The sequence below is a fragment of the Pimephales promelas genome, chromosome 16 (genome assembly GCF_988280905.1).
Source record: "Pimephales promelas chromosome 16, fPimPro1.hap1.1, whole genome shotgun sequence".
Lineage (NCBI taxonomy): Eukaryota > Metazoa > Chordata > Actinopteri > Cypriniformes > Leuciscidae > Pimephales > Pimephales promelas.
In genome coordinates this window covers 32,514,615-32,528,236 of record NC_142784.1, presented here as the reverse complement: position 1 = coordinate 32,528,236, position 13,622 = coordinate 32,514,615, and the positions used below count along the sequence as shown (strand labels likewise).

The 13,622-nt window shown below is 37.5% G+C and overlaps 1 protein-coding gene and 1 long non-coding RNA gene across 6 annotated transcripts in view; one reads left to right on the top strand and one right to left on the bottom strand.

The window, feature by feature from the left end:
* gria4a (glutamate receptor, ionotropic, AMPA 4a) overlaps positions 1-8,907 on the top strand; it is a 101,900-nt gene extending 92,993 nt beyond the window's left edge. Inside the window, exons 14-16 of one of the 5 annotated variants that reach the window (XM_039660290.2) lie at positions 616-730; positions 3,856-3,993; positions 7,766-8,907. In XM_039660290.2, the coding sequence (XP_039516224.1) occupies positions 616-730; positions 3,856-3,993; positions 7,766-7,927 (415 nt within the window). In that variant the 3' untranslated portion in view covers positions 7,928-8,907. Of the gene's footprint in view, positions 1-615; positions 731-3,855; positions 4,113-7,765 lie in introns of those variants that run through there. The other 4 variants (XM_039660292.2, XR_016146732.1, XM_039660289.2 and 1 more) reach the window with 4 other exon arrangements.
* LOC120470708 (uncharacterized) lies at positions 1,891-6,936 on the bottom strand. Its single transcript, XR_005620597.2, has 3 exons — positions 5,435-6,936; positions 3,804-4,389; positions 1,891-2,692 (listed from the first exon to the last, which is right to left on the bottom strand). It is a non-coding gene; the product is annotated as an uncharacterized LOC120470708 (long non-coding RNA).
* Positions 8,908-13,622: the final 4,715 nt, after the last annotated feature.

Below are 13,622 nucleotides of genomic sequence, written 5' to 3'. Positions count from 1 at the left end.
TATTTTATTTTAGTTGTTTATAATTCTAATAATAGAATAATTTGTATAATTTAGAATTTTTAATTAATCCAATTAAAATTATATATATATATATATATATATATACATAGAAGTTGACCATTTGAATTGCATTAAATAAAAATTCAAAATTATATGAATCAGAATAACAAATAGAAAACTAAAAACTTAGTTTTATAAAACCTTAAATAAAATAAAAACTAATTTCAGAAAATTTGATTTTGAAAAGTCACATTATCAGACTTTTCACTTGACATTTTGAATTATTATTATTATTTATTTCTGCTCACACATCAGTGCGGCTCACACTGTTCTCTGGGGTGTGTGAAATGTGCCAATAGTTCTGTATTTACAGTAATTGTTAGTGTGTTGATAATGACATCAGGGCAGTATGTGTCTGTTGCCCGAAGCGACGGAGCGAGGTCCCATCCATACGTCTGTGGCTCGATGTGGCCCCGTATGAGCTCTCACACACGTGTACTCGATGGGACCTCGGCTTCATCACTTCCTGTGCTACTGTGTGCCAAGATGTATTGTAATCTAATAACATAAAATAACATGGTCTATGATGTTATTTATGTTATTCTCTCTGAGAAGAACGCCGGTAAACCTGGCGGTGTTGAAACTGAGTGAAGCAGGAGTGCTAGACAAACTCAAAAATAAATGGTGGTACGATAAGGGCGAGTGTGGACCCAAGGACTCGGGAAGTAAGGTCAGTTCCTGGACGGAAAACTGCAACAAAACCTGAAAACCGCAGCTCTGAAAGACAGTAGTCTTAACATGTCACTGTCACGTCATACAGATTTGTTTTGTTTGAAGATGGAAGTGCCTGAGAATCTGTAGAATGTGACATCACAGCTCAAACAGCGACGGAACTCTGCACTATGATGTCATACACAGGGTTCCTGCACATTTTCAAATTCAAAATTCCATTCATTTCCCAACTGAAATTTTCAAACTTCTAGACCGAATTTAACATAAATATCATCTGTAAATATTTTCTCATGTTATTATTATCAAGTGATAGCATGCACTTACATAAAGAGAAAGAAGCCTAAGGGCTGCACGATACCGTAAAAATGAATATATCGAATCAATAAAATTGTGGCAAATGATTACAAGCAAAATTATTAATTAAATGTAACAAATTAGAGTTGAGTAATAATTCATCAAATTAATTCCATAAAAGTTAACCGTTTAAAATGAGTCAAATTTACACACAAAAAAAATAACAAAAATATCTGAATAACAGACGGACGTCAAAGATGAATTAATCCTAACCCTAACCCTAAAGTCTATTTTATATTGCCAACAGACACCTGATGTTCACAAGCAGAATCACTGAAGGAGAAAACCGTCATGTTAAGTCGCCATTATGGTGATCGGTGTGTGTTTTAGTTGGGCTCTTAACCTTAAGTCATTAACTTTAAGTTTTGTTTGGCTGCTGTACTGAGTTATAACAGCCTGATTAACAAATAGAAAAGGTGATTTGATGGTGTTGATTATGTCATTGGACATAGTTAGGTTAGGTTTACTTCATTAATTATAGCAGCACTGGGCTTACTGTAATCGGGGTCAAACAGCACAGTGCAGTCTGAATGAAATGATTGTTTCTGGTTTTAGTGGCACACACACATTCGTTCAAAAGAGACTCGCTTATGGAGAAGACAAACAGTGAAAATTTGTGCCTTGACAATCAACTTTTGCCGTGAAATCAAAATCACTCTGCTTGTATGATGCATTTTCTTGTTTCATTAATTTATTTTATTTTTATTTGTAAAATTATTCATTTTATATTTTAGAAAACTGAGTAGTATGAATGCTTGTTACCGCCACTGAATTAAAAAATTAAATACATTTTTTTAGCTCAATTCCATGTTATAAAGTCAGATTTGCGAGTTTTTATCTAGTTTATAGGTTATATCATGAAATTCTGACTTTGTGCGAGAGAAAAAAGTCAGAATTGTGAGACAAAAAAGTATTTTTGATTTTTTGCTTTGTGGCGGGAATAAAGCTTATTTTTCCATACTCTGTTTTATTTTTTTCCATATTTTTCCAATACTGAAAATGACTCAAATCAAATTCCATTCTTTTCCAAACTGCATAGGAACCCTGCGTACTCTTTCATGACATCATAATAGAGTTCCATTTTATTTAATGCAGCTTTGTTACAGTAAAATGAGTTAATTAAAATGGACAGCTAATTATTGCACCATTAGAAGGACTACAGTGGCCAATTTTACTCTAATAATATTCACTTGTTCACTCAATTAGTCAGTAGAAGCCCATTATGGTTGTAGAAAATTTCACACGGCCATTTCATGCCATCTTAGACAGAGCCAGATTATATCAAAAATACGTTGTTGAAAAATATTTTTCATAAAATATTATTTAAAGTCCCCCTGTAGTCAATAATTTCATCCCTTAAAACTCATTTTTTATCACCAAAAGGACACATTTAAACTTTTTTCCCTCATGCCTTAAAATATTTTGAATGTAACTCGACACCCTTGCCTCATTTAGTATTTGTGTTCTATGAATATGCAAATGAGCCCCGCCCCCACTCACTCACTCACTCAGCTCAGAGATCCATTGGTTGACGATCCCACGTTGATCTGATTGGTTGATTGGTTTGGTCCTTTGTGACGTAAGCAATAAGGTACTCGATGCTGTGCTGTTAATAAAAATATTAAAGCAAAAAAAATATGTATCAATGCAACTTTCATTAAGTAAAATAACTTTCCTTCCATAATAATAAAGTTATTATTTTGCTATTAGATGGCGACAAAGACTGTCTGAATGAGTGAGTCAGTCAGTAGAGAAGACTTTTATAATGACAGGAATAAACTTGAACACAAGTATGTAGTACTACTCTAAAAATATTTTCAAGATTTGTTATCACAACATATTTTCTTTTGTCAAATCAACTTTATAATGATTTTTTTAGTTGAGATAACTTATTATTTTGAGTTTCTGATGGTTAAATTAATCTCCTTCATTGTATTAACTCGCTTTTTCCAGTTCAATCAACTTAAAATTTCAAGGCAACCCAGGTTACTTACTTTTTTAAGTTAAACCAACAATATTTTTTTTACAGTGTAGTAATCACAACATTTTTTCTTTTGTCGAATCAACTTAAATAATTTATTTAGTTCAGATAACATATAATTTTGAGTTTCTGATGATTAAATTAATCTCCTTCATTGTATTAACTCAATGAACTTAAAATTTTAAGGCAACCCGGTTACTTTTTTAAGTTAAACCATCAATATTTTTTTACAGTGTAAGAGTGGTTGTTGGGGGTTGTGTATGGATACACAGAACCGTCGGGTGAAGCGGTTGTGTTTTATCGTGAATAAATGTACATTTAGTCATTTAGTAGACACTTTTATCCAAAGCGACTTACAACTGAGCACTAAGTCGTGAAGAGGCAACGCGAAACAATTTACAATTGCTCAGAGTAGCATAAGCCAGACAAGCGAAGATTTAAAGTAAAAGGATTTTTTTTTTAAATCACAGCTATTGACCAATCAGAATCAACCGTTTTATAAACTACATTAAAATCTTGATTTTCACCACAGGGGGCCTTTAAATAATTTGATCAATATATTTAATCAATACATAGATCACATATTGAATATTCATATTTTTTGTATAAGGCTAAACCACCAAAAACGTAGCTCTTCTGTTCATGTTTGAAATCTAAATGAATGTGATTTCATTCCGTCTATAATGATGAGCAATTAAAGCTGTAACCACAGTAAGTGTAATTGAGTGTGTCTCACCACTTCTTGCATCCCTAACTCTGTGTTTTCTCCCTCACCCCCCGGTCTCCAGGACAAGAGCTCGCAGGCGCTGAGCCTGAGCAACGTGGCGGGAGTTTTCTACATCTTGGTGGGCGGCCTGGGTCTGGCCATGCTGGTGGCCCTGGTCGAGTTTTGCTATAAGTCCCGCGCCGAGGCCAAGAAACTGAAGGTGGAATCGGCCGAACTGAATTTTAGCCCCGCCCCCAGCCCGACGCACAGTGTGCAGAACTTAGCCACTTATAGAGAGGGATACAACGTGTACGGCTCTGACGCAGTAAAGATATAGGGGTAGGACAGACGGTCGCAGGGGTTCGGCAGACGTCCCGCTAATGTTGTGACCGCTTCCCATCCAAACTTTCCTTTACTTACGTTCCTTCTTTTGGTTTGTTTTTTACTCCTGAAAGAGATCCTTTCATTTCTGTCGCTTGTCGTTCCTTTGTTTGTTTTTTTTCTCTTTCGTTTGGCATTTTGTTTTTCTGGAGTTGCCTTGACTAGAACATGTTGGGATTGCATTGGTTTGGTCTTCCTGGCTGCAGTTGCACTGTTGGCTTTCTGTTTCAGACACCTGCATTAAAAAAAAAGCCACACACACACACACATACTCACGTATATAAACACATGGACAAACCTGACATATTAGGATCTCAAATGATTACCAAACCAAACGTCTTAGCATACAACACCCTAAAACACTTTATAAAGGAATGCTGCTGTTATACTTAAAGATAAACCTCTCTGCTATTGACCAGCAGTTCTCAACTGGCGGGTTTTAGTGGACAAAAGCAACTAACCACATAATCTTCACGATAAGTCAATCGACCCAAATTTCCAAGCAGTAAACGGTTTAACCCTTGCATTATGTACAAAAAATGCAGATTTTACGAACAGCTCGCGCCAACGAAACCATGTTTTGGCGTTTGAAAACTACCGTTTGCTAAAGACACACCGTGAAACATTAGCGCTAAAATCGTTCCCTTTGAGACGATACATTAATGGGAGGAGATTATTTAAATGAATCACGCGAGGTTATTTATAATGTTTGCGCTAGTCAATTTACTGATGTTTGCGCCATTATTTAACGGCAAAAGCACGTCTTATACCAGATGCCATTTGCGTTGCTCTTGGTAGATTGTGTTGGTCATTATGGAAATGATCCGGCTGCTTCTGTTCTTTAATTTGTAAGTAAATCACACAAAATTTAGTCACTTTTAAGTTTTGCGCTCTTTTACGCGAATTTGTAAATGTAGTAAATCTGGCCCGTTTTGCGCTTTTTTATGGTGCAACTGAAATAGACTCTAATTGGATTAAATACATTTCACCAAAAATCACACACTACATAAAAAAATCTGCCAAAAACAACACGACTTTTTAAAGCTGTATTAGACAACTTTTTCTCGAAACGGAATATATTATATAAGTACAGTAAAACGTGTGTAAAATGCGAAAAGCACTTATTCTGTGTGTTTTCCTAAAGCTAATAAAAATATACGCCACCAATGCGGTGTGCATTTCTTTGGATAAAAGCATCTGCTAAATGCATAAATGTAAATTAGAGTAAACTGACTATAAAAAAAAAATCTAAATAGTTGTAATTTAGATTTCATACGCACCTTTTACAATATATCAGATTTGGGAAACTTTGCATGCATGTTCATAATCCTAAAAGAGAAAAGTCAAGAAAAAAAGAACATAAACAAATCAAACATAATATAAGGGTTAAAAATAAATCATTCTGGAAGTCACGTAGCAAAACCAGTTGAGATCTGCTGCTAGCACTGGGTTATTTGGTAGAGTAGGGCATTATAGATCAGACGGCTGTTGGTTTAATGATGTTTGGTTGCGTTTCACTTTCTTTTGTTGTTAGAGACATCAGCAAACCAATCTATAATGCCGTACTGATACCGAATAACGTCTCAGAACGACCTCTAAACCCCCGCTTAGGAAACATTAGCAGTGTGAACGTATAAAGTGTTGACTGTTACGGGACACTGTACAAAATAAAACCCTAGAATTAGCGGGCGAAGGGCTGCATGCTTGCGTTAGAAATGCAGATGTCTAGCTATGTTGTATTTTTTGAGATGTTTTCTGTATTTGTTTGTGGCGGGCTTGAGCTTTTCTCCGTTCTGTCACTGTGAATGTGTCGAGTGGATCCGTTGTGATGTCACTGTGTAATTTGCATATAGAGACAGAGCGCAATTTAGGCCACGCCCACACTGGGAGGGGTGCAATCCAACCGTCTCCATTGACTTTGCATTGCCTCCTTGTCATTTCTGACTTATAATATAATAACAAAACAGTGTCTAAAAGCTGCTATGTGACGGGGTGTACAGGCAATTGAGAGAGAGCGCTACATGTCTTACTCTGAGAACTAACGTAATCGTAACTAACGTAATAACTTTGACAAAATGTTTACTGCATACGTAGAATATTTTTAGTGCATACTGAGTGTCAGGATTGTGTAAACCAAATCTGTGCAGACTTAGCACAAATACTTTTGAGTCATCATGATATTAAATACAACGTATTTGTGCATATGAACACACACGTCACTATACGCAACAAATAACGGAGCGCTAGTTCACTTCAATAGTAAGATTAAAAAGCATTTGGTTAACAGAAAGGACATTGTTATTTTCCAACATCCTAAATTCTTTTGATGTTCTTTGTACTGTATTGATCTGTCCACCTAAAACATATTTCTGGTGTAAAGGACAGAGATGAAAGAGGAAAGGAAGAGAAGGCTGGATGACAGGATTTTGTTTAAATATTAAATGAATGTATGAAATCCAACAACAAATATTTTGTTAGTGGTTTGAATTGTGCCCTGAATTACACATATGATGTTTGTCGATTTAAAAGATACATTTTAAAGTCAAGAAAGTCGCAGTTTCATGTAAAACTGTTGAGGTATAAGACTGTGAAAATACGTAATTACAAAGACTACAAACCTCAAAGGCGCACATTTTCTCTCAATTAATTTTCCTGAAACTAACTTTACTGAAGCTAACGTTCCTGAAGCTCATTTTACATGAATCTAACTTTCCTGAAGCTAACTTTACCTGAGGCTAACTTTACCTGAAGCTAACTTTACTGAAGCTAACTTTCCTGAAGCTAACTTTAATGAAGCTAACTTTACCTGAAGCTAACTTTACTTTACTGAAGCTAACTTTCCTGAAGCTAACTTTACTGAAGCTAACTTTACTGAAGCTAACTTTACTGAAGCTAACTTTACTGAAACTAACTTTACTGAAGCTAACTTTCCTAAAGCTAACTTTACTGGAGCTAACTTTACTGAAGCTAACTTTACTGAAGCTAACTTTACCTGAAGCTAACTTTACTGAAGCTAACTTTAATGAAGCTAACTTTACTGAAGTTAACTTTACCTGAAGCTAACTTTACTGAAGCTAACTTTCCAGAAGCTAACTTTACCTGAAGCTAACTTTACTGATGCCAACATCTGTCATTGTTTCTATAGTCGTCCGTTATAATCGTAACGTTACGCCGTGAAGCCTGAGTGTTTTGTACCAGACTGCACACACACGAGCAGTGGATCTCGCTCGTTGTTTCGCTTCTCGGGAGATGTAGTTCATCGAGCGATCACATCAAACTAAACGTTACTCTTCTGTTTTATGACAAACTACGACTTTCTTGACTTTCAGAATTATCTTTTAAATTGACAAACATCATATGTGTAATCAGGGCACAGTTCAGACGGAATAAAAAGATAAGTTGTCTCTCGCCATTGACTACCATACATATTTTTGACGAAATAAGGTCTCATGACCCGCAATGCAAAGTCAATGGAGATGTTTGGATTATCCCTCCCCCCGGTGTGGGTGCGTGGCTTTCAGATGATGACGTTGCTCTGTCTCTATTGTTTCCCCTCTCCCCAAGAGTTCCACATATTCTGACTCCGCCTCTCGTCCCGCCCCCTTCTCTAGCTCACCTTCTCGGAAGCCATGAGAAACAAGGCCCGCTTGTCAATCACGGGCAGCCTGGGGGAAAATGGGCGTGTCCTGACGCCAGACTGTCCTAAGGCCATGCGCTCTGGCCCCTCCTATCGACATGGCCCCGCCCTCGCCGTGGTGTCCGACCTCCCATAGAAACCAAAAATTCACCTTGTGCCTTAAACCATCTTACCCCTCTACCGAAGTTCAGATTCACGCAACCACGGGAGAACCACGTCGTCGCACGGCTTGCGAGGACTCGAACGGGACAGACCTGGAAAGCAACACAACAAATCACACCCCTGTGGAAAAAACGTCGGAAATTGTAAACGAGTTGGGACGGCGTATACACGAACGTTTTTGACATTGTCGCATCAAGGATCCATGATGCCTTATCCTGAAGCCTAACTTCGAGGACAAACATCATCGCATAAGAGCCGAAGACTCACGTAGAAGACCAGTAAACTGTAAAAAGACATTAGCTGCGCTTTACGTGTCATCAGCAAAACCTGCATTAGATGTATTAACGTTAACTCACTCGAGCGCAAAACATGGTCCACGATCACTAGCTGTATTTACTAAACCGTGTAGATATTCTCTCAGGAGCCACGAAGGGGGACGACGTCCAACATCTTTCATCATCTCGACGGGATTTCTGCAAGAACACACTGATATGGGAAACGCTTGCTTTTTTTTTGGACTGAAATGTAAATAGACCAGTAGTAAAAGCTGAACACGATTCTTTTATAAAGCATCTTAGGTAATAATTCATTGCAATAATGACTATTAAAAGATCTTTTATAAACACACAGTATTATATATACAGAAACGAATCTATATGATAGAGGGACATCTGAACTAAGCAGCTCAGTTATGTGTGTGTGAGAGACCATGGCATCTGTTCTGTTAACAGTTGTTTTGATATCGATGTAACGCTGTGTGTACGTGTCTTTGTCCTTTAATGAATGTCCACACATTTCACATGTCGCACAAACACACACACACACGAGTGTGAACGCCGCACCGCATCGCACACCAGGATCACATGACTCCTGACTCTCACCTTTGGTGTTTGGTTTTTGTTTTTCTCTTTGTACCCACCAATTCAAATAAAACTGGAACATTTATACAATAAATGCACATCTTTTTTCTTTTCATTCATTAAATAAGCAAATATCAATGCAATATGACCCCGATTTACAGTTTGATTCAACTGCAGTAGTTCTTGGGATAGTTAACAAAAATATATTTACTCACCCTCATTTTTCCTTCCAAACCTGCATGACTTTCTTTCTTCTGTGAAACACAAAAATATATGTATTTATATACACTGTCCGAACAAAAAGAGTCGGTTTTGCTTAAAATTGAATTTTATACCTTCAAATGGTCTTCGTTTCCTGTTTACACGTCTGGGCTTCGGGGTCAATACGACCCCAAAAATTGATTGAGTAATTGTACAAAAAATATACATTTTTAATCATACAAATAATATATCATTTTTTTTTGTTTACTTCTCATCTATTCATTAATTCTGTGTTTTTGGAGATATAAAGTACTTTTGTATCCATATACCACACAATTCCATAACTACACCATTAGCTTGCATATGAAATATATATTTTTTTTTATGATACAATGCATTTATGCTCTATTTCTGTGTAAAAATTTTCAGATTTATGCCAGATTTTTTTTTTTTTTTTTTTTTTTTTGATACATGAAGAAAATATATTTAGTTTTTTTGTTCACATTTCCTATTCATTTCAATGTGGGGTCATATTGACCCCGAAGACCAGAAGTGTAAACATTTTTTTGACATACCTTCAGAACAACCGAATCAAGCCCAGTTTTTGTGTGTGTGTATAGATAGATAATGTGTGAAAAGTCACAAAAGTACTCTCATGAGAGTTAGTTGAAATGTAGTTGAAAAGTCAACAGAATGTGTTAAAGGGACCATCAAAATAAAGTGATGCCAATTTCCCCCAGAAGAGAGACGAGCTGCAACATCAACAATGATCTTCAACGCATCAAAGAGCCCTGGATCATAAAAAGGAGAGCGAGGAGGCAGACGAACTGAGGTATAATCCACACTTATAAAGCACAATGGAACTTCAGATGGTATTAAAGAAAGACGGAGAAATCTGACGGCCAGATCTCGCTCATCCTCACACACCCTTTCATCGCGGGGGGAATCCAGTTTGCTCTGGAGATTTCCATTCAGCCGACGCTGTGTTTTGAACTCGTCTCCTTCTTCAAGAATCCTCGGCTCCAATCCCATGGGCTTTCTGTGGACTAACACAAACTCTTTAGTTAGAAATGCTGACATCCGTGAGCTGGTAGAAATGAAAGCTGAATCACACTGATATTATCAAGGAATATTCTTTCTTTCCGCGAGAAACACGTCATGACTTCACCATTTACAAATGATTGTTTCATGTACAAAAGTCATCCTGTCATCTGCACACAGATGCATCGTGAGGTGTTCATTAAGGCATTAAAGGGGTCCTACTATGTGTTCATCTTTCTTTATTGTTTGATGTTGCAGTTTGAGTTCTTCTCTATATCAGTGTTTCCAAACTCCTGAAACGCCTCCATTGTAGTCTTGAGTTTCTTCCGGGAACGAACACGTCACAATATTCCTCATTTAAATAATGAACACACATAATAAAGGGGCGGGACCTGGTTGAGTTAGTTAGTATAGGCTCTACCCAGACAGCAAACTGACATTGAATCAACGTGGAAACGACGTCTCTCATGACATTGAAACAACGTTGATTTGCTCATCGAATTAACGTTGAACCAACGTCAGACGCGGCATTATTCAAAGCTAAATGAAATCGAAAATTGGTTTGCTTTCATAACGTTGAAACAACACGTTGATTTCAAGTTGATTTTCCGTTAGTTTTGAAAGAATGACGCATCTGACGTTGGTTCAACATTAATTCGATGAGCAAAACAATGTCAGATCAACGTTGTTTTGATGTCATATTTCCACGTTGATTCAATGTCAGTTTGCTATCTGGGTATGCACGGCGGTATTTCCGGTGAAGCATTAGGGATGCTCGATAACTTCCGCCGATCGTAGAGTCCAATGCAATACCGAGAATTTATATAGATTTTTATACTCCATGGTTATACTAAAGAAACGTTAGTCACAAAAACAGATAAAACAGACACCCCTCGTTGTGTTTATGCTTCTTTTTAAAATTATATTAAATAAATATAACTATATATAAAATTACATCTAAACGTATGTACGTTTCATTTCAAAGACGGGAGGACAGTAAATTTTGAAGACTCTGCCATAATCCCGTTTTCCTCGGTTCTCCTCCGCTTTAATCTCCACAGCCGGAAATGGACGAGCATCCTTGCGTCAAATGCGGAATGGGCTATATGCACGCATAAGTTCCGCATTTGACGTAAGGATGCTCGTCCATTTCCGGTTGTGTAGATTTAAGCGGAGGAGAACCGAGGAAAACGGGATTATGGCAGAGTCTTCAAAATTTACTGTCCTCCCGTCTTTGAAACGAAACGTACACACGTTTAGATGTAATTTTATATATAGTTATATTTATTTAATATAATTTTAAAAAGAAGCATAAACACAACGAGGGGTGTCTGTTTTATCTGTTTTTGTGACTAACGTTTCATTAGTATAACCATGGAGTATAAAATTCAATATAAATTCTCGGTATTGCATTGGACTCTACGATCGGCGGAAGTTATCGAGCATCCCTAATGCTTCACCGGAAATACCGCCGTGCATAGAGTATTGATAATTAATAATGTTATTATAATACTCCCAATCAACGACTGCGGAGGGTAAAGGTACTGTTTTTCACCCTTTTGAATTTCGTTGAGGTTGTGTTCCCACATCGTTAGCTAGTTTGGATCGCTATAACTTGAATGACTGTCAACTGTTGAATGAACGAGTGTCAAGCATGTCAAATCGCGCTTTGTTTACTTCCAACCGGAAGTCGCGACCACTTTTGACGCAAGGCCTCATGGGGCGTAGGAAACTTGTGGATAGCCCATTCGCCTTATTCACTTGGCGGCCATTTTGAAAATGGAACGCCGCTGAGGGGTACACTCACCCGGAAGGATGCATGCGACGCAGCAGCACCAGCAATGAAAACTCGCAGTGCGGACCACCAATCATTCCTGTCTGCCCGAATTAACGATGCAAAATGTGAAGCAAAGTGCCGGTGACTGAAACATCCCCCGGGCTGTGTTAATTAAGGGATACAGTACCTGTATCGGAGGTTTTATCCACGACATTGAACGTAAGAATGGACGCCAATTTACCTCAGTTTCTGCAAGCTTGTAGGAAGTTGACTGTGTACTATTAGAATCTATACAAATCCATTACCATCATTATTTTTATTCTTTATGAATACATATATGTAAACTTGTATTGTCACCATAGCAGCTTATTATTGTCAGTGTGTAAGGATCAGTCCCTGTCAGACCTTAAAATCACTTCTCCTCTTTCCTTTTACATACATGAGTGATTTGATTGTTTTACATGCATGTGTGTGTATGTAAGCTACTGGATGTGTATCTATCTAAACAATAAAGTACAATTGTATCTAACATAGTAACTTACACAGTCAACAACTCCATATTACAGCTTAGCTTACTAACGTTAATTACCTCTGGCTGCTGCAAGCTCGCAGAAACTGGCAAGGCGTCCATTCCTACGTTCAATGTCGTGGATAAAACCTCCGATACAGGTACTGTATCCCTTAATTAACACAGCCCGGGGGATGTTTCAGTCACTGGCACTTTGCTTCACATTTTGCATCGTTAATTCGGGCAGACAGGAATGATTGGTGGTCCGCATTGCGAGTTTTCATTGCTGGTGCTGCTGCGTCGCATGCATCCTTCCGGGTGAGTGTACCCCTCAGCGGCGTTCCATTTTCAAAATGGCCGCCAAGTGAATAAGGCGAATTGTGTTAAACTGCCGGTTATGGGAAGAGTGGGGACATTTCCCAAACACACTCGAAGCGCTCGACGCCTCGACCAATCACAACACACTGATCCAGCCGATGTTGGACAATAAATATATAACAGCAATAGAATAGCTTTACAGTAAACTGTTTTTTTTTTTTGCAGTATTATCTTATATTAATTACTGCTAAAGCAAGACTAAGTAAAAAAAAAAAAAAAAAAAAAAAAAAACACAGCCACTGTCCAAAGTGCCAATTAAAGTTATAGAATAACGGACACAGCACTGCATCATGTTCTATAAGATCATCATGTTTGTACCATGATCCAGGGGATTAAAATGTACAAAGTATATTTCAGGCCTAGTGGAGTTGGTAACTAATAATAGTAGTCAAGGTGAAAAGTTGCATAAAATGGAAATACTCACCAATGAAAGAAGAAACTACCTCAAAAAACTGTTATCTGTGCTGTTGTCCAGTAACTCCCGTTGGAATATTCACCCCCAAAATGGCGGCCGCGCTGCTGAAGCGCCACCTAGTGGTTGTTACCAAAAAACATTAGAGTTTCGTCCTCTTGTTCTTACTGGGAAGAGAGGAGCCGCAACAATGGAGAATATGAGGAAAATAATCAACGTTCAAGCAGGAAAACATTTTCTATTAGATGTAAACAGCTGGTCCAGAAGCACTTCCTGTTTCAGTTTTTTAACACTACATAAAAGCTGGGATAAAATACAACCAACAGAACATGTAAAACTGAATTTAAAAGTTAAACAACATCTTTGAGATGTTTTGTTTACATGTGAAATAAAGAAAACAGTTACAAACTGACACAGGAAGTGTTTCTGGACCAGTGCTGTTTACATCTAGCAAAATAAAACAGAATAACAGGTCCCCTTTAAACAGAGTTG